Source organism: Magnolia sinica, chromosome 12 (genome assembly GCF_029962835.1).
Source record: "Magnolia sinica isolate HGM2019 chromosome 12, MsV1, whole genome shotgun sequence".
Classification (NCBI taxonomy): Eukaryota; Viridiplantae; Streptophyta; class Magnoliopsida; order Magnoliales; family Magnoliaceae; genus Magnolia; species Magnolia sinica.
The window spans coordinates 7,772,647-7,792,401 of NC_080584.1; the positions used below are offsets into that span (position 1 = coordinate 7,772,647).

Genomic DNA, 19,755 nt, shown 5'->3' on the forward strand with positions numbered 1-19,755 from the left:
CATGGCATTTGAAACGCCACATGTTATGGTTTTTGGAATTTCCACATTTTGCACGTGTTGTGACTGGTGGATTACCAAACGTATGAAACCGGTAGAATAAATGTAATTAATGAGGGCATATTAGGTATTTCACAAGGTAGCAAGTTACTATATAAATAGTAGGGTGCTGTACGTTCTAAGCAAGCAAAGTGAATAGAAAATAGAAAACAAAAAATAATAATAATAAAAAATAAAAAATAATAATAATAATAAACATCAAGCTTGAAAGCTTTTTCAATACAGAGAGTGTTTTTGTTTTTATTTCCCTTCTTGTGAGGTGTTTTGAATTATCTCCCAAGGCTTTGTAAAGCCAACAATTGTGGTGTGTACGGTTCTAAGGCTCTGTAAAGCCAACAAAGCTAACAAAAAAAAAAGTTCATGTGAGAAATGCAATGGAAAATGATCCAGTAGAATCTTCTCTATTGAGTTTTCATGCGCAACCCATCTTCGACCCTTAATGTAGCAGAAGAAATGGAAAATCTAGAATGATCAAACAGTGGGGCCCTTCCATGGATGGATCGAAGCTTAAATTCCACGCAGATTTGAATGATCCGATCCATCTGTTAAGAGTTCTTAGTTGCAACAGTATAAAAAATGAGTTAAAATTGGAGGATATGATTATCCTAATTGTATTATTTTTAAACTAGCCTATTCCCGACGGATAGAATTAGATGGACGGTACTAATTTTCCATCCCTGTTGCCAAAAGTACGCTAAAGCGGATGAAGAACATGCGCATACACTCATGACGCCTTCAAAAAAAAAAAGCAACCATGACTCCCATACGCATGCACTCATCGTTCTACACATGTCAAATATGCAACTCAATCTAAATAATTCAAATAGTGGGGCCCAACTATAGAAATCCGAATTAGGACAGGTGTAACAATCAGAATTTTAATACATCTGTCCAGTATAAAATTTGATTTTGGATCCGTCTAAATCGGGTCCCACAATTTGGACGGTTCGAACAGAGTTACATCTATGCCACGTGTACATTTCCTGAGTGCATGTGTATAAACTATTTTACACACCCAGATTAAAGTCTATTTTTTCCTCTATAAAAGCAATAAAATTCAGGCCAACATTCACAGCCTAGATATGAAAATGAGCCTTTCAATCTCTTCATCACACCTTACTCTCACCTCTCTCATCTTTCTCTCCTTTTCTATTGCAATTTCCATCCCTATCCAAAACAACTTCCTTCAATGCCTTTCCTCCCATTTTCCAACTCCTTCCACAGACTCCCAACTCATCTACACTCCAAACACATCCTCCTACACTTCCATCCTCCAATCTTCCATCCAAAACCTCAGGTTCCTGGGCCCCACAACCCCAGAACCTCTCTTCATCATCACACCCACAAATTCATCCCACATCCAAGCATCCATCATCTGCTCCAGAACTCATGGCCTGAACATCAGAGTCAGAAGTGGGGGCCATGACTATGAAGGGCTATCCTATGTACACTTCAACAATGCCTCATTCATCATCATCGACCTCGTCGACCTCCGATCGATCACTGTTGATCTTGAAAATCAAACAATGTGGGTCCAATCTGGCGCAACGGTTGGTGAAGTCTACTACCAGATCATGCAAATGAATGGTTCGCTTGCATTCCCGGCAGGGATCTGCTCCACCATGGGCGTTGGTGGACACTTTGGCGGTGGCGGGCTAGGAACCATGATGAGGAAACATGGCCTCGCCGCGGATAACATCTTTGATGCCTACTTGATCGATGCCGATGGACGGCTCCATGATCGAAAATCCATGGGTGAGGATCTGTTTTGGGCCATTAGAGGGGGTGGTGCATCGAGCTTCGGTGTAATTCTCTCTTGGAAGATCAAGCTGGTGCATGTCCCACCTACTGTGACTGTTTTCACTATCTCCAAGACCTTGGAACAAGGTGCAACCAAGCTTGTGGAAAGATGGCAATCCATTGCAGACAAATTCAGTGAAGATCTCTTCATCAGACTTATCATCCAACCAAAGGGTGTAGTGGGCCAAACATCAAGGACAGTAAAAGTCCTATTCAATTCCTTGTTTCTTGGGACTGTGGAAGAACTCCTACCCATGATGGGAAAGAACTTTCCTGAATTGGGTTTGGAGCAAAAGGACTGTTTGGCAATGTCTTGGATTGAATCAGTCCTATATTTTGCAGGACTCCCATATGGGCCAGGACACTCCATAGATGTCCTATTGGATAGAGGACTCCAGGAGAAGGTCTTCTACAAAGGTAAATCTGACTTTGTGGAGGAACCCATTTCTCAAATTGGTTTGGAAGGGATTTGGGAGAGGGTGTTGGAGGAGGAGAACATGTACATGATCATGGACCCTTTGGGTGGCAGGATGAGTGAGATATCAGCGGCTGAGATTCCTTTCCCATATAGGAGAGGGTATTTGTACAATATACAATACATGGTTAGATGGGGGGAAAGAGATGCTGGTGAGGGGTCGAAGAAGCATATAGATTGGATTAGGAGGCTGTATGAGTACTTGGGCCCACATGTTTCAAGTTCTCCAAGGGGTGCTTATCTCAACTATAGGGATCTTGATTTGGGAGTGAATGAGGAAGGTAACCAAAGCTATTCAACGGCTAGGATTTGGGGTAGCAAGTATTTCAACGGTAACTTTAAGAGATTGGCACGAGTGAAGGGTGTGGTGGACCCCACTAATTTCTTCAGGTCTGAGCAAAGCATTCCACCTCTTGTTGGGATGGAAGAGGAGATAGAGTAGCTAGCATTGGTTTGAATTTGTGGTGTCGATCCTGCTCATCAGCAAATGCCCCATTGGTTCTATGATCTGAACCGTTAATCCGATCAGCCAAATTGTGGATGAGGGAAAACCCCTAAGTCCCCTAGATTGGGACATAATAAAGCTTTGATATTTGGTCTTATTTCCAACGTTTAGGACGCTCTAATCTAGGAGTGCCGTTGGATCAGAGGTTTGGATCACTGAACTGTGGGGCCCATGTAGGAAAACTGTATATGAGCAAAAATAATGCAGGTTTGATGATTGAGCAGAATACTAAAATTTCTGATATTTATATTTGTTTACGCATACATCTTTGTGTGCTAGTGCTTGTCATGCAATATTTCCTCCTCTAATGTGTTACTTTAGTAGACCATCCAAGATAGTGGATAAACATCCACCCACCACTGCCGGCCCCACACAGACAATATCTCTAATGTGTTATTTTAGTAGACCATCCAACATAGCGGATAAACATCCACCCACCACGGCGGGCCCCACACAGGCAATGTCTCTATTATGGAAGTGGATTGGGTACTGAGTTTCTTAGTATAGCGAAATTATGTGGGGCCCACCTTGATGTATGAGGCTTATCCATGCCGTCCATCCATATTTACAGCTCATTTTAAGGATGGGTTCAAAAGTGAAGCATATTCAAAAACTCAAGTGGACCACACAGTAGGAATAATGATGTCTACCGTTGAAAAACTTCATAAGGAACACTGATGTTTATTTGTCATCAAAACTGTTCATAATGTGATACATACATGGATGAAGAGAAAACACAAACATGAGCCTGATCCAAAACTTCTGTGCCCCTCAAAAAGTTTTCAACCACGTTCAATTGGCAATATTTCCTGTGGTGTGGTCCAGTGAGCTTTGGATGTGCTTAAATTTTCAGTTAGTGCCATAAAATGATCTGATAAAATTGATGGACGGCATGGATAAGACATCACGGAGGCCCCACGGAGTTTACTCAGTACCCAATTGGCTTCCCTCTATTAACAAGCTAACCCAATATATATAATTAAAAATAAAAATAAATAAATAAACACCAATTGCAATTGACATTTTTTGCTCTCACAGTTAGTCTTCACAACATTAGTTAGGATAGGGTGGGTGTGTGTGTGTCTATATATATATATATATAACACGGTTGAGATTTCATGACACATGCAAGGCATTTCTTTTGACACGTGTAGCCAAGACCACACCCTAACTAGACACATGAAAAATTGAGAGACCATGAAAGAGGCAGTAGGGCCCACCAGAATGACAGTGTGATTAATACTCTTTGCATTAGCTCAAAATTTAGAAGCTAAGGACTTTATATCAGGCCATCACAAGGGAAATAGTAAGGAACGGTCGTCATAGTTACCTTCTTTCTGGTTAATACATCTGCTTATGACTCCCATCTTTCCTTTAAATCCTCTTGTTTTTTTTTCCTTTCTTTCTTTCATTTTAAATCCTCTTCTTCTTCATTTTTTCTTATACACAGATGAATGCTTTACAAAATTGGGGGTTGTTTGGCAGCATTGATTCATGTGAATTGAAATCTAAATTACAATTATCATGGAATCTTCCGTTATATTTTGCACTATACATATAAATTCAATATGAATTCAAATTTTGTGTCGGGTACCTTCTTATACCCATGATATGCATTTTACCAATTCTCAAGTGGCCTACTATAATGTTTATATGAAATTTACCCTAATCACCAGGTGCATTACTCAATGATTCTTGTAGGGCTAAAAAATCAGCCCTATTCTTGATTCAAGCTGACCATACAATTGGATATAGTACACAGGACGTCCCTCTCCCAATAGTCTCCCTTCATAAAACCCACCTGAATAATAAAAGAGGCTGATTTTTGGACCCTATGACTAAGGCTAAAATAGAATGACACACTTGGTGATCGAGGTAAATTTCATGTAAACATTAAGGTAGTGTCCATGCATTCTTAAAACTTTAGCCATTTTCTTGCATACCCTTATAAGCCTTAAAAATTTGTCAAAATTTGTCAAAGATAGTCCAACATCACCAAGTGATGTACTCAATTTTGTGGCCCAAATATCAAGTAGATATTTTTGGGCTCTACCGGTAAAATTAGGTGGCGCACTTAGAGATCAAGGTGGATATTCTTGAAGTCAACTATGGGTCATTTCCATGCAATAGTCATGAACCCATCTAAGCCTTGAAAACATTGCAGGGCATGACCCACCATGATGTTTATGTAAAATTCAGCCCAATCACCAGGTGCATTACTCTCTCTAGATATAGGCCCAAGTATTAGCCCCATTTGTGATTGCGTGGCCCATTTGAATCAAGGATGGGCTTGATTTTTTATCCCAATGCCTACATTTTATCTTTGTATCTAACAGTTTGAGTGGATTCAACATAATCATCACGGTAGACCCTAAAAATCAAGGGTTGGTGTCCCCGTCCCACCAATTCTTAAAGTCAAGGCCACTATCATTTTGGTGCTTATCATCCATGATAATGGGTTATAATGGGGATTGAAAACACGCCTCTAGCCAAGACTTCAAAACAAGTAAAACAAATCCATTTGCCACTGCTGTATGACTCCCCAAACACTTTTCGCCTCCACCACCTATTACCACTATTTCCATGGTGCCTAACACCCCTAAGCTTATTCTGCAAGGACTTGTAGAGAAACCTGCCTCAATGAAAAAAGCAGGCAATATCTTTTTTCTTTAAAAGTATTTTTCTTTTTAAAATTGAAACAGCCAATTATCTCTTTAGTCTGCCAAGAATGCCGCTTAATAATGGGAAAGGCATAGGATTTTATTTTTTCTTGAGAACCAAAAATGTGACATTTCAGAAAGCATTGCACAAAATTCACACTTCTCATAACAAAATCCCAAGCTGCCCATTCTCGCATACAATCCAATGGTGCACGGGAAACCCATTTGTGTTGCTGTTCACGTTCTCTGAATTAACGCAACATTCCAGCAATTACAAGGTAAAAAACCGCACCCATGGCTTCAATGCATTTTCACTGGGACTAGTCTTCAACCAGCTGGGGCCTGAACGATACAAAACAAAGATCAGCTCTGTAAAGCCGTGCTAATGAACAAAGTATCTCCCGAAGCCGACACATGAATGCCACAACAACTCAATGAAACAGATCTGCCAATACTCCAATATTCAGCTCAAAACTAGGCAAAATACTGCAGATACCACTCAGTTTAAGAAGACAAGAATTTGTGTCTGAAGCAAAATTCCTCAACAGACAGAACTTGTGTCTGAAGCAAAATTTCTCAACATTAATTACCGAACATGATATCTTTCCTCAGGCAGCGAGCAAAAATGAAGAAGAAATCCAATATCACCGGAATTTGGATATAGGGTGCATGTGTGCCCCAGAGCATATGGTACTGAATGATCGATGCAGTGAAAGCATGTCACCTGTTCTTCCCTTCATCATCAGTTTGGAAAAGCCTCATTGACAAGTCCTGTTGCTCTTTGCTCAGCTGAGAAAACCACTTCCTTATAGCTTCCGCATGAGCAGATTGGCTTGTATCGACTGAAAGCTCCATATTTTTCTGAATGACTTCTTCGAACCCAAAAGGAAGAAGATCAATCAAAGCATGAACAGCTGAAAATTGAAACGGAAGACCCCTTTCTCCCGTAATGTTTGCATCCAAAAACGTGGACAAGCTAAATCGCAATTCCTCAAGCCCCTTCTGAACGTATCCACCAGCATCAATGCCAAGCCTGACAAAAACACGATGAGTTAATGAATATATTTAAATAGAAGACAGTCAATCTGCTTTTAATTTAGGAAGAAGAAATATGATTGCCTCCTCTTGGGTCAATGAAAACTTTGGAGAGGAAATCAATTTCCATGAATATCTATATACACCCGCGCACACACAAAAAAAAAAAAAAAAAAAAAAACAAAGATGTATGGAAATCAATTTCCATTTCTAAGGTTTTACACGGAAAACATGGATCTTGGTTCCTTTCAAGAAACATGTTTAAATGTCGATTTCCAAGGGCTCCAAACGACACTCCAAACCAAACAATGGATCTAATGATGGATCCCGCACTTTTCCTTTCCTTTTCTTTTTTCTTAAAGGATTCCATGGGGGCTTTCCATGTCCATGTTTTGGTCCACATAATGCAGATGAAACTCAGCAACAATCATGGGGCAAAGCATCGCATAGCTCCACAGAACTCCAAAAGTAAAGCACCCAACTTTCAAACAAACAAAAGTAAAGCACCCAACTTTCAAACAAAAGTATGACAATTTTCAAGTAATTCCTAGCAACCAATATATTTGCTAATTTATCAGGATTATGGCCAAAACATTTATTAAAAAAAAATTAAAATAAAAAACTTTTGGCAACCATGTAAGTCATTAACCATGGTATAAACAGTAAACAATAAACATAAATGCATGCCACTTTACATGCTGGCAGTATTATCTGGACATGGTATACTTTTCCTCTCAACTACTGAGGCAGCAAGGCATTGCAGCACAGCTCGAGAAGGCACACATCACATGTGCGTGAAGTGTCCAGTTGATAGCACAACCCGGGTCCGAATAACATCAAGACAAATCCAATTATGGGCTGTAATAACTGCCGCCCCTACATGTTAAGGGCCTGTTTGGACACACTGTGAAGGGGGTTTTGAGGCGTAAAACCCATTTTGATCCAAACAACAGTTGAGGTTCTGCATTTGGATTCACTGTGCAAACCCCCTCTCATCTCCTACCTGACAAAATGTGTGTTAAGATGCTGACTCAGCAAAAACCAATCTGAGTCAACCGAAAAAGCAGGCTTGAAAACCCTTTTCTTTGGAAACCCCCTATTGAGGAAGTCTGTCCAAACGAGGCATAATAGTTGTAGAGCGAATTCCTTATTTTGAAGTGTTGACAATCAGCGGACAAGGCTATCCGCCAAAACCAATGTGAGTCAACCAAAAAAGCAGGCTTGAAGACCCTTTTCTTTGGATAACCCCCTCGTAAGGAAGTCTGTCCAAACGGGCCATAATAGGTGCAAGGTGAATTCCTTATTTTTGAAGTACTGACAATCAGTGGACAAGGCTATCCCAATAGCTAACAGGTGATTACTTTCAGTTTTCAAGAAAAAATCAGTAAAAGCTTCAGGAGCTTGACAGAGTTTCAGATTATAGATTTTTGATGGAGTTCCTGGTCAACTAGTCCAGGTAGAAAAGTAAATTACAAGGTATAATTAGAGCTGGGCATTGGACCGAGTCGGATCAGATTTGGTTCAACCCGATTCGGTCCGAAATTCACATGGTCCAACCCGAACCTGATCCGATCCGGGGCCGAGTCCGGGACATCGGACCCGAACCGATCCGATGCACGGTTGGCCTGACCCGAACCGAGTTCGACTCAGTCAGAAAAACCGAGTCGGATCGGGTTGGGTACTATTCGGATAGTTTTTTGAAACGGTTAAAATCATTATCATCGCTGCTATTTTCGGTGTGGTCCATTTGAGCTTTAGATATGATTCATCTTTTTTTTCATATGCTCTAAAATGTTCACGAAAAATAGATAAACGGTATGGATATAATAAATACATCACTGTGGGCCATGTAATATTGATCTCATGTGAGCCATTCGTACAACTCGGAAGTCGAGGCGCATACAGCTGTGTAACTGTGTTTACGTGCTGTGCAAGTAAGTCGTTGTGAGCGTGGGATGCCTTACGAATCTTCGTAGACCGTCCATTTGTTTTCACACATGCATGACGAGACGTATGAGCTCACCGTCCAGATTTTTGACCCAGTCCATCTAAATAAAGAGGCCCATGTGATACATGGTTGAGATATCCCGTCCACGTGCCGCGTGTGGAGATCCGTGCAAGACTTACCAAAGTTTCATTGTCACAACATAAAGAAAATTAAATACAGAGGATGGGATGTTTAATAGGAAGAGATCCAATACCCGTCCGGTGCATGGAATTTCCATGCTCCCATGTCATGGACTGTACAAATGGTGCATGATCTAATCATCCGAACCATTAATCCTGTGGGGTCCACAATAGATGACCCACTCACCAAAAAATCCTTTGATCGGACTATCCTAAGCATCTTATAAAAAAACATGAATGTAACCCATCGCTAACATTTGTCCTCTGGCCGAAAACTAGGACGACATCAAATTAAATGCTAGGATCATCCAAAAATATGTGATTCAGATATGTGTCACATCTAAAGTTAGACTCACTGAATGAACAGTTATGATTTCACTTATACGTGCCACATGTGCAACAATGACATGGAGGGCCATGCATCCACAGAAAGATGGGAGTGAAGAGAAAACCAATGGTTAGGTGCAACATCACGAATCACGAATCTCCTTTGAACTGTTCATACAACGTGGAGCTCGAGGAGCGTCTGTGCTCGCCTTCGCACGACACGTACCTACAGGCTACAGCCTACAATAGCTATAGCCGGTGTGGCGGTGCGTGGCAAACCAGCGAATACCATTCTTATCGTATTGAGTAAACTCTGTTGGGGCCCACCATGAATGCATGTGGTTTATCCACGCTGACCATTCATTTTTCCATATCATTTTAGTGGTTGAGCCCAAAAATGATGCATATCCAAAGCTCAAATGGACCATACCAAAGGGATAAGTAGAAGCTTTGATAATGACAACTCCGGATTGGGTCGGGTCGAGTCGGTCCAGATCCATTCGGATCGGGTTTTCGGATCAGATCGGTCCGGATTGACCATGATCCGATCTCGATCCAAAACCTTGTCGGATCTGGATACCCGTACTCGATCCGCACCGATCCAGACCGTCAGATCGGTTCGGAACTGGTAGGATTGGGTCTGCTCGGGTCGGATCTACCTGATCGGGTCAGATATGCCCAACTCTAGGTATAATAGAAAATTAACAAAGGCCCTAGAATCGTGCATTGCTATATATCATGAAACTAAGCAATCAAAATAAGTATGATGAAATTAAACAAAATGTACCTCCGCAGTTGACCAATCAGTACAAGAATAGCAGCCGAAACTTCCTCATTGATGCATGAATCCAATAGTTTCAGCAGACGGGGAATGATGTTGCTGTATGACCAATCCCAGCTCTGAATGCAAAAAAGAAAGCGGGCTTAGCATCAGAATAGAATAAACTCTCTTGACCCGAGAGATAATTGAAAGGAAAAAGGCATATCAGAGAGTGGGACAGGCAAAATGGAAAAGAACAAAGTAACAAACAGTATGACAGAATGACCAAAAGAGGCTCCCAACATTGCCAAGATCCAATTGCTGTCATAAAATCACTAGTGAAAGTCGACCGAAGACTAACCTAAAATTATAAATTGTAAGGAAAAAAATTACCAAGTGTGAACCAAAGAAAGAGATATTATACCATGTGGCATGAAAGAAGCTCCACCAACGAAACAATATCACTTAATTGACACAAAGTCGATTCAGCCCCACATTCGGCTTTCAGAGCAACGACCCCTTCACCGTTAACTAAACAACAAGACACATTCCCGCTCATATTTAGACCATCAGTGTCATTTCTGTCCCCAACACATTTTTCATCTCCCTCTATTTGTGCTTGCACCGTGTAGATTGAAGAAGTAATTGATTTCTTTGGATGTTGATGTCTGATCACTGAGATGGCATAATCCTCTAGTTTCTCCATAAGCAACAGCAAGACTTTGTCTACGCAAAGTGCACCTTCTGCAAATGGGCATTGCACACATGGAGAAAACCTGAGCTGATTGTCCCTTGCTGAATGGAGGCAAGAAGAAGATAGAGTTCCAACCGAGTCACTTCCACTCTCAAGGAATAAAACAACAGATTTTATGGAAGTCATCACCAAACTGTAGTTTCTCTGCTGAAAGTACTTCTTCCGACAAACAGAAGCAAAAATATGCAGCACTGTCAGAATCCAAAAAGAATCACCTTTGCACATTCGAAGAATATTGTAAGAAGCCTCACAAATAAAACCTATGTAGTCAGTTGCTAAGCAAATTGATGCTAATATAATGCCTCCAGCCTCTAACTGATCGGCAGTGGCTATTCTGGAGACAAATAAATCTCTGCATCCTGGAAAGGCAATTTCACTTCCTGAAGCACAAGGAATGAATGCTTCACCATGGACATCATTATATACCAAAACTCTTCCATCAACAAGGAAATCCTCTATGAGGCTGAACAGGATATCACGCTGACATAATTCTAAAAGCACATATCTTGTCTCCACATCAGAAATCACTGCAAGAAGATGATAAAAGGCTGTATGAGCTATGCAAAACAGCGTAATCATGCAGAACAAAGTATACATGTAAGCAAAGATATTATAATAAAGAAATAAGTGTTCACGAGGAAACAGTGGCTACCAAAGACAAGATAGACTGCAAGTCACTTCGACTGCAAATTTGGATAAGAATCAGACAAATAACTCCCATTAGATTAAACACAGTTAGGGCCTGTTTGGTAACACTGAAAATTTTGACTTAATGCAGAATTGGAAAGCAGTCATCATTTAGTTTTGTTTGTTAACACGGAATGTGGAAAGCGCTCAGTGTATTTTGGCTGAATTTTTTCAGCAATGAAGGTCTAGCTTAACGGTGAATGGAGAATGCACTCCGTGTATTATTTTTTTTTATTCCAAAATTGCCTTGCACTTTCTCCTTTGCGTAAAACACAACCCAACTTTTAACGTGTGGCACTTCTCTAGGCCCACTATGATTTATGTGTTAGATCCACACCGCTCATCAACTTTTCTATATCATCCTAGATCACAGTCAAATGAGGCATATCCAAACCTCAAGTCGACCACACCATAGAAAGCAGTGGGAATGGAATGAATACTGTTAAAACCTTTTTAGGGTCCATTGTGAAGTTTATTTGCCATCTAATCTCTTCATAAGTTCACACAAACCTGGATGAAGGAAAAACACAAAAATCAGCTTGATCAGAGGCTTATGTGGCCCCAAGAAATTTTTTATGGTAGCTTGTATTGTGGCCCACTTAAGCCTTAGATCTGACTTGTTTTTTGTCATTTTTCCTAAAATGATATGAAAAAATGAATGGACGGTGTGGATAAAACATATACATCAGAATATGCCCCAAAAGCCATTTGACGAGACCGTCATCTCTAACTACACCGATTAGCGAGTGGGGGTAGTACGCAATCCCACCCGGATTTGGGGGAGCGGATCAGGTTGAGTAGCGAGACTCGCTATTGAAGTGACGTCACCAAGTTTTGTGGGCCCACCATGATATGTGTTGTATCCACACTGTCCATCCATTTGGAGAGATCATTTTAGGGTATTATCAAAAGAATGAGGCAGATCCAAAGCTGGAGTGGACCCCACCGTAGAAAATAGTGGGGAGAGTGACGCCCATCGTTGAAACCTTCCTAAGGTCCATCATGATATTTATTTGAGATCCAACCTGTTCATGTGTTAACATAAATATGAAATGAGGGAAAAAAATATCAGCTTGATCAAAAACTTTTGCGGCCCTTGGAAGTTTTTAATGGTAGGTGTCACTCTCCCCACTGTTTTTTGTGGTGGGGTCCACTCAATGTTTGGATCTAACTCATTCTTTGGATCATGCCCTAATATGATTTCTCCAAATGGATGAATGGTGTGGATACAACACATACATCATGATGGGACCCACAAAACTTGGTGACATCACCTCGCTACTCAACCTGACAATAGCAAATCCACGTCCAATTACAAATCGGATTGCGTACTGAGTTACTCAATACGCTCTTATCGTACCGAGTAAATTCAATTGGGCCCACCTTGAATGTATGTGCTCTATCCATGCCTTTCATCCGTTTTTCCATCTAATTTAAGGGGTTGAGCCCAAAATTGAAGCATATCCAAAAATCAAGTGGATCATACCACAGGAAACAGTGAGGATAATGATTTCCACTGTTGAAACCAAGCTAGGCCCAACAGTGATGTTTATTTGTCATCCAACCTATTAATAAGATCGTATAGACATTGATGAATGGAAAACACAAATATAAGCTTGATCCAAAACTTCTGTGGCCCCTGAGAAATTTTCAACGGTAGAATTTCAATTCAACTGTTTCCTATGGTGTGGTCCATTTGATCATTGGATATGCTTCATTTTTGGGCTCAAGCCATAAAATTATCTGATAAAATGGATGGACGAAGCGGAAAAAATACATAGATCATGTTGTACCTCACAGGGTTTACTGAGTACGCTAAGTGTAGTGAGTTACTCAACTCACTACGCAGTCCGCTTCCGTCCGATTATGGGGTTTAGTGGATTGCGTGGTGTGCCATATGCCACCTACCTTGGCCCTAACCGTGGGGCCCACCTTGATGTATGTATCCTATATCCACTCTGTTCATCCAGTTTTTCAAATCATTATGGGGCATTATACAAAAAATGAAGCAAATCCAATTATCAAGTATGCCATATCATAGGAATTAGTGGTGAGTGACCATTAATGGGCCAAGAAAGTTCTAGGCCACATGAGATTTGGATCATCCTCATTTTTGGCATCAATCCCTACAATGATTTGGAAAAATAAATGGACAGCTTGGATAAAACACATACATTATGATGGGGGCCACACAATACCGTCCAATAGCTAGGGGTTATTCACGTCATTAGTATGCAATCTGGATCCCCTTGACTATGAGGTCCGCGGTGATGTATGTGACTACATTCATGCTATTCATCCATACTAAAAGCTCATTTTTTAGCATGATCCAAAAAATGAAGCAGATCCAAATCTCATATGGCCATGGTACAAGAAAAAGTGATAAATGACCATTAAAAATTTTCTTGGGAGCTACAAAATCTTTGGATTAAGATGATATTTGTGTGGTCTCTTCATCTAGGTGTTTTTTACCTTATCAACAAGTTGGTAAATAAACATTTTGATTGAATCCATGAAGATTTTAATGATAGGGATTCAATCATGATTGTTTCATAAGGACAAATGTGTCAAATTAACATATTCCAAACATTTCAGACGTTGGTTAACAAACGGATTCTTCTAAATTCAATACTAGGTTTTCGACTTCAGATTCAGACTTTAGATTTTGATTTCAGATTCAGACTTCCAACTTCAGATTTAACAAACAGGCCCTTGCATTGCAATTGAGTTAAATGAGGACAGACTCCCTACAGAAGCAAATCATGCCTACATCAAACGAATAATATGATAATATTCAAGCTGAATATAAGAAGTGGGAGACAGCGGGAGCTCTTTGATGCTGGTTAACCAGTTATTTCTTATTCTCCTTTTTTTTCATAGCTAGTGTGCAAATCTTACCTACAATAGAAGTCAGGAAGCATATTGCTAAGCGATAACAAAGGAACACTCTTGATGCATCAAGAGCATAAAACAAACACTAGAAAGACATTAACTGAAACCTATATTTGAGTCATTTTGGATTGATTGGAGTACTGGACAGGAGAGATTGTACACATACAAGACTAGAGATTAACAAACACTGGAAAATGAGCCACTGGAACCTTGGCCATAAATTTCAAATTACATGTTATATATCAGAATAGTAAATCCTTCCAATACCAAGTTGTGAAAAGTTTGAGCAAACCTTGATTTAACTGTGCTGTAAGGAAATCCGAGAAGCATGCAGCATCTCCAGTCTTGACGATTCTAGAATTTGATGAAACCCCAACAGAGAAATTGTACAACAACAGTGAAAAGAATACACAAGCCTTCTCCCTAAAACAACAGTGATTAAAAGTTAAGTGTCTGCCCTATCATGTTATTCAACAAATGATAGAAACTGAAACCAGAAGGCCAGTCTTTCAAAAATAGAAATAAATGCGTCGATACCAACCAATACAGGGGGGCTGTTTGTGTGCACTCCAAAATGGGGTAGTGAATGTGCACCTGACAATCTGCATTTTGCAGAATCAGAATCATTTGTAACATAGGCAAAATGCAGACAGCAGGATATGCTCCCGTCCACAAAATGTGATGGTGAACGAGAATGAGATGATAAATGGTAGCACCCGTTATCATCCCATTATCATTCTTGGCCAATGACCTGCACTCTCAACCACATTTTAGGTACCAAAAAAAAAAGGGCCCTAAACTACTCATTGGAATTCAAATTTTCCAAAGACACAGCAAAACCTTAGAAAAAGATTTGCTAATTCATGGCATGGCATCAAATCACTTACTCAAGGAGGAGACCCCGTTCCAATGCAAGAGCAAGCAGAAACTCTGAGATCACCCAGTGTGTCTGAGAAACCATAGAGCTCTGAGAAATACAGTTCTCCCTCGCACAAAATATCCTAGAAATGCTGTCTTCGTCCTTCATATTTGAAAACACAACACAATACTTTGGAATGCTCCAATTTGAATCTCCATTACTGCCTATGCAGCAAACTTCCGGCTGCTGAATGCTAGGACCTTCACTTGTTGTACCAGATGCCAGGGCATTGCAAACGCTAGTTTGTCGTGGTTCTGCAGCATTAAAGAAATCACTTCCTGCAACAATTTCTGAAGTATCAGTGGCATTGGAAATATCTTCAACAGCCACAGATGTGCCAGGTCCAGGGATGGAAGCAACATATATGCTATCATAACCTATAAGATGATTATTGGAATCAATATCCATACCAATTACATCAGACGTACGATGCATCACCAAATTGTCTTCCTCAATCATCAAGCTAGGAAGACTCCGCTTTACTGAATGACTAGGGTTGTGTACTTCAGAAATCCCAAGTTTAGGGAATTCAATTTCAGGTAAAGTAGGAGATAGAGGCATTTCTATAGCAATCCTGAACCTTTCTTCATCATCATCATTATCCAACTCTAGTAACTTCATATAATCCCCTCTAAACATGTCTTCAAAGCATAATGTGGCAGATTGGTCACCCTCAGTAGAAATTGTTTCATCCCTGCATGCATGATAGGCATCACTTGTTGGAGTGACAGGTAGCGACACACCAGTGTTACGTTGTGCATCTCTACTGCCTTCGATTTCCAACTTGTCTTTGTGCTCCATCTTGTCATTATGACCACAATACTGTGAAACAAGTTTCTGTTTCAGATCTACCTTTCTATTCTTTCTTGACTTGTGTTTCTTGCTATATAAACTGTGAAGCAGCAAAGGCTGTGAGTTTCCATCACTTTGAGAGCAAATTGATGCAGGCATGTCACTCTTAGGACCCAAAACGTCTTGCAAAGGAGCATGAGTATCTTTAATACAGAAATCCAACTTCTTATCCTCAGACTTAAAACACATAACAGATTCTGGAGCATCTTGGGTCTTCTTCCTGCCATGGCCAGACGCCCTGTCAAGGACTTGACTCCTATCACAAAGGGTTGGACGCAAACTTGGAGTTCCTGATGGTTTGTCAACCAGACTTCCACCATTACCCTCAGCCACCACTGCAGGATTTTTACAGTACCTCTTTTCAGTAACTTCACGAGATGCTGATCCTTGCCTTGAGTTCTCTTCTGCCAATTTTGTTGATTTACGGTACCTCTTATCAGTGACTTCACACGACAATCTCGTAAAGGATCCCTGCCTCGAGTAATCTTCCGCCAATTTTGATGATGTGGTGGCAGAAAAAACACCTCTTCCCTGTGAGCCCATCAACTGTCTATCAGAAAAGGATGTGCTAGTGGAATATATGGCAGAATTTTGTGACTCGTTTCTGACGGAACCTCCAATCAGAGACTCCAATTCAGAACTAATACCTGAGATTGGTTGAGTAAAGCTTCCCCCAGAGACCGGAAACAATGTCGCTGTACATTCTACTCTTGACCCAATATGATCAAAAGCATCTGTGGATGTGTAGCGAGTTTTTATTAGTTCATTTTCACTTTGGGAATGCAAATCGCATACTTGTGTACCCAGGATTCTGTTATTCAAACTATTGCTTCGTAGCTCTGGAGAGTTGCCAATCTGGAAGGTAAATAAATGGAGAATTAGCATAATGACAATGTAAACTTAGATGTGATTTTGGATATATTATTGCCAATCAGCGGAAGGATAAAAGAAACAGTTTTATCATAATCAGACGCCCAGTAAAACATGTTTAATCCAGCCTCTTGAAAAGCTAATCAATTCAACTTGCATGAAACATCTTAAAACCCTCAGGTGAAGACTAATTTAAACTTCTGCTAACATACATTGAGAGACATGCATATGGATCACAATGTGCATGCACGTATACACTTATATGCTAAGTATCTCACATTCTCTTCATGCTTGCGGAATCCAACAAGTAACCATGGAAAAGAAAACATTCCACAGATGTGATGTTTTCCACCAATTCTGACCATAAAGCAACTTAAGAAACAGTTTTCCTCAAAAAAATAAAATAAAATAAAATAAAAGGAAAATAAAAGAAAGAAGAAGAAGAACTTGATAATCCTCATTTCCACACTTTTTGAAAGACGGATTTCACTTTTTGACCATTCCCCATTCTACATTCCCTGCAAATAATGGAAACTAATATGAACAACCTTTTTAGGATTCTTTTCTGTGGATTTCCTCATCCACAGTTTTCCTTTCCAAGTCCGATTTTTGGATTGCACCAATCCAAACAGGCCCTAAGAAGAAACATAATAGATGATCATTTGTTCACATAGCCGATGGCTATTCCCAAGGTATTCCATTACGATGCAGATCACAATGGCCTTTTTAAAAATAAAAATAAAAAAATAAAAAAACCTATTTCAGCCCCATAACGGACCATTGCGGGTCATTTTTTTTCCATAACCGTTTTCGAATACCTTGGCTATTCCCCTCTGCCAGAACTTGAAAATGTTAGCACAGCAGCAGTGCTTTATTATTGCCAGAAAGCATGTTTTCCTTGTTCTGAAATATCAAGTATAGCAGCAGTGCTCCAGGAAGGAAGGAAAAAAACAAATGAACTGTCCCTTGCAAGAAAGATGACTGAGATACCCTACTTAAATATTTGTATCCTTGGCATTAGGAGACCACTCTTTCTATAACTGAGAAGTCTATGCTCTGCTCTCAAACTTACAGCATGATAACCATATCCAAGATGCCACTGTTTCTTTCAAAAAGTAATTTAAAAAAAAAAAAAAAAGAAGAAGAAGAAAAAAAGATGAAACTATTTCCTTCAATCCGATATGAAAAGAAAGTAACTTCTTAGTTTCTCTTTCTTTTTTTCAATTTTAGCAAGAAATGCAGAGGAAAATATAGATGCTACGCAAGTCCATGACAGATAGTAGCTACGCCCCAACCCACATATAAACTAACAAATGATAAACTATTCCACACAGGTTATTCACTAATACTGACCTTAGTCAAGATTGTAAGATTTATGCAAAAGATTTGACAGGAATGCAATATGTTACAACTAAAGAATACTACAACTGGTTATAAACCACACGTACAGTACCTGGATTACAGAAACAACCATGGGTATGAATGGTCTATTTCCATGCTTCAAAATGTTCAATAACATATTCATCTTCATTAAAATTCAGGTTGTTTCCAGGATTATCTCTCTGAAACCCACCTTACTGAAGTGAATACAAGCAAAACCATCAGTATCAACACTCAACAGGCCAAGCAAGAATGGAACAGAACTGGTTGAGCATGAACTAAAGAAGGATGTTAAGAAAAACAGGATGAAAGGGTTGATGATTACTTGACCAGCTTGATTGCGAGACAGTAGAAGTATTTGACCAAAAACCATTAGTAGACTAGAATCCATTAGTTATCATGTTAGGAATTAGGATGCTTCAGCAGTCCTTTTCAAACGAATATCGACCAAGGGAGTACAGAATAGCGGAGGACAGTATAAACACAACTAACTTATATGAATTTTTCCACTTTGTCAGAAGTCACTATGAAATAGTAAACCATAAAAGCTATGACAAATGACAATCGCCCATGTGCAACAAAGACTTGCTCAAAAAAAAAGTAAAGCAAGTTGCAGGTACGTACCTTTGCCAAACCATCTATACCTTCCATGCCGCGAGAGAAGCAACCATCAAGTATATCCAGGCGACGTGAAAATTGGATAGCATCCTGCTTTAACAGATATAATTCTTTCTGTAGCAAATTATTTCGCTCTTTTTCTTGCTTAGCTATCCTTTTAGCATGCTTTACTTTCTTCTTTTCTAGCTTCAGTTTTCCTTTTAAAACTTTTTCATTGGAAGCTTCAGTCTTCACATTACCATCAGGTGGGACTAGATGACACTTTTTAGCTCTTCCAACTGCAATGATTTGCTCCATCTCCTTCTGTAGAACTTCGCCCTTCTGTTTCTCCTCCTCCAATTGTTGAGACAAGTGGTCGGCATGGGATTTTTCATCCATCACCTTCTTCCTTTCTACTTCTATGCATTTCCTCTGCTCTACCACTTTTACCATCTCCAAATCTGCACGCTTTTTTTCTCTATTTGCTTTCTGCTTCTCTGCTTCAGCCTTCCTATTTGCTTCTTCTGTTTTTAACTTCTCTGAAACCAATTTAGATTTTGCTTCTTTAGCTTCAAGCTTTAATGATTCCAAGGAAACCCTACATTCCTCTGCCTTTTTCCTCTCAATGTCTGTAAGCTTCTTTTCTTCTTCAGCCTTCCTCTTTTCCTCTTTCACAAGCTTCCATGCCTCTGCACCTTTCACCTTCTCAGTTTCGGCCTTTTTCCTTTCTAAATCACCTCTTTTTTTCTCTTTCTCAAGAAGCTCCTTAAGTCTGCTAATTTCAACCTCCCTTTCCAAAGCACAGGACCGAAGCAGTTCATCCCCATCTTCGTCTTGACCTCCTCTGTTCTGCAATGCAGTAATTTCTGCCTTCAAATTGCACACCTCTTTCTCCAATTCATTTCTAGTGCGGGACTCTTTTTCTTTTTCTTCACTCTGTCGATCTGCTCTCATTCTCTCCTGCTCACATGCTGGAAACAGAATATCATATCAGTCAAAGTAAACCTCAAATGCACTAGGTTTGCCAAGCCCACCCACATGCGAAACCCTGCCCATCA

General features: G+C 40.0%; 2 protein-coding genes across 3 annotated transcripts in view; one reads left to right on the forward strand and one right to left on the reverse strand.

Annotated features, from left to right (window-relative positions):
- The first annotated feature begins 1,139 nt into the window (after positions 1 to 1,139).
- LOC131220357 (tetrahydroberberine oxidase-like) lies at positions 1,140 to 3,057 on the forward strand. The gene has a single exon (XM_058215301.1). It carries the CDS (start codon positions 1,140 to 1,142, stop codon positions 2,772 to 2,774), a length of 1,635 nt encoding a protein of 544 aa, XP_058071284.1. The 3' UTR covers positions 2,775 to 3,057.
- A 2,902-nt stretch (positions 3,058 to 5,959) lies between these two features.
- LOC131220870 (uncharacterized) overlaps positions 5,960 to 19,755 on the reverse strand; it is a 29,107-nt gene continuing 15,311 nt past the window's right edge. Inside the window, exons 3-9 of one of the 2 annotated variants that reach the window (XM_058215732.1) lie at positions 18,725 to 19,668; positions 15,409 to 16,705; positions 14,967 to 15,276; positions 14,372 to 14,502; positions 10,171 to 11,027; positions 9,774 to 9,886; positions 5,960 to 6,530 (exon numbers count right to left, since the gene is read on the reverse strand). In XM_058215732.1, coding sequence (XP_058071715.1) covers positions 6,218 to 6,530; positions 9,774 to 9,886; positions 10,171 to 11,027; positions 14,372 to 14,502; positions 14,967 to 15,276; positions 15,409 to 16,705; positions 18,725 to 19,668 — 3,965 coding nt within the window. In that variant the 3' untranslated portion in view covers positions 5,960 to 6,217. Of the gene's footprint in view, positions 6,531 to 9,773; positions 9,887 to 10,170; positions 11,028 to 14,371; positions 14,503 to 14,966; positions 16,706 to 18,724; positions 19,669 to 19,755 lie in introns of both variants that reach the window. The other variant, XM_058215731.1, reaches the window with a different exon arrangement.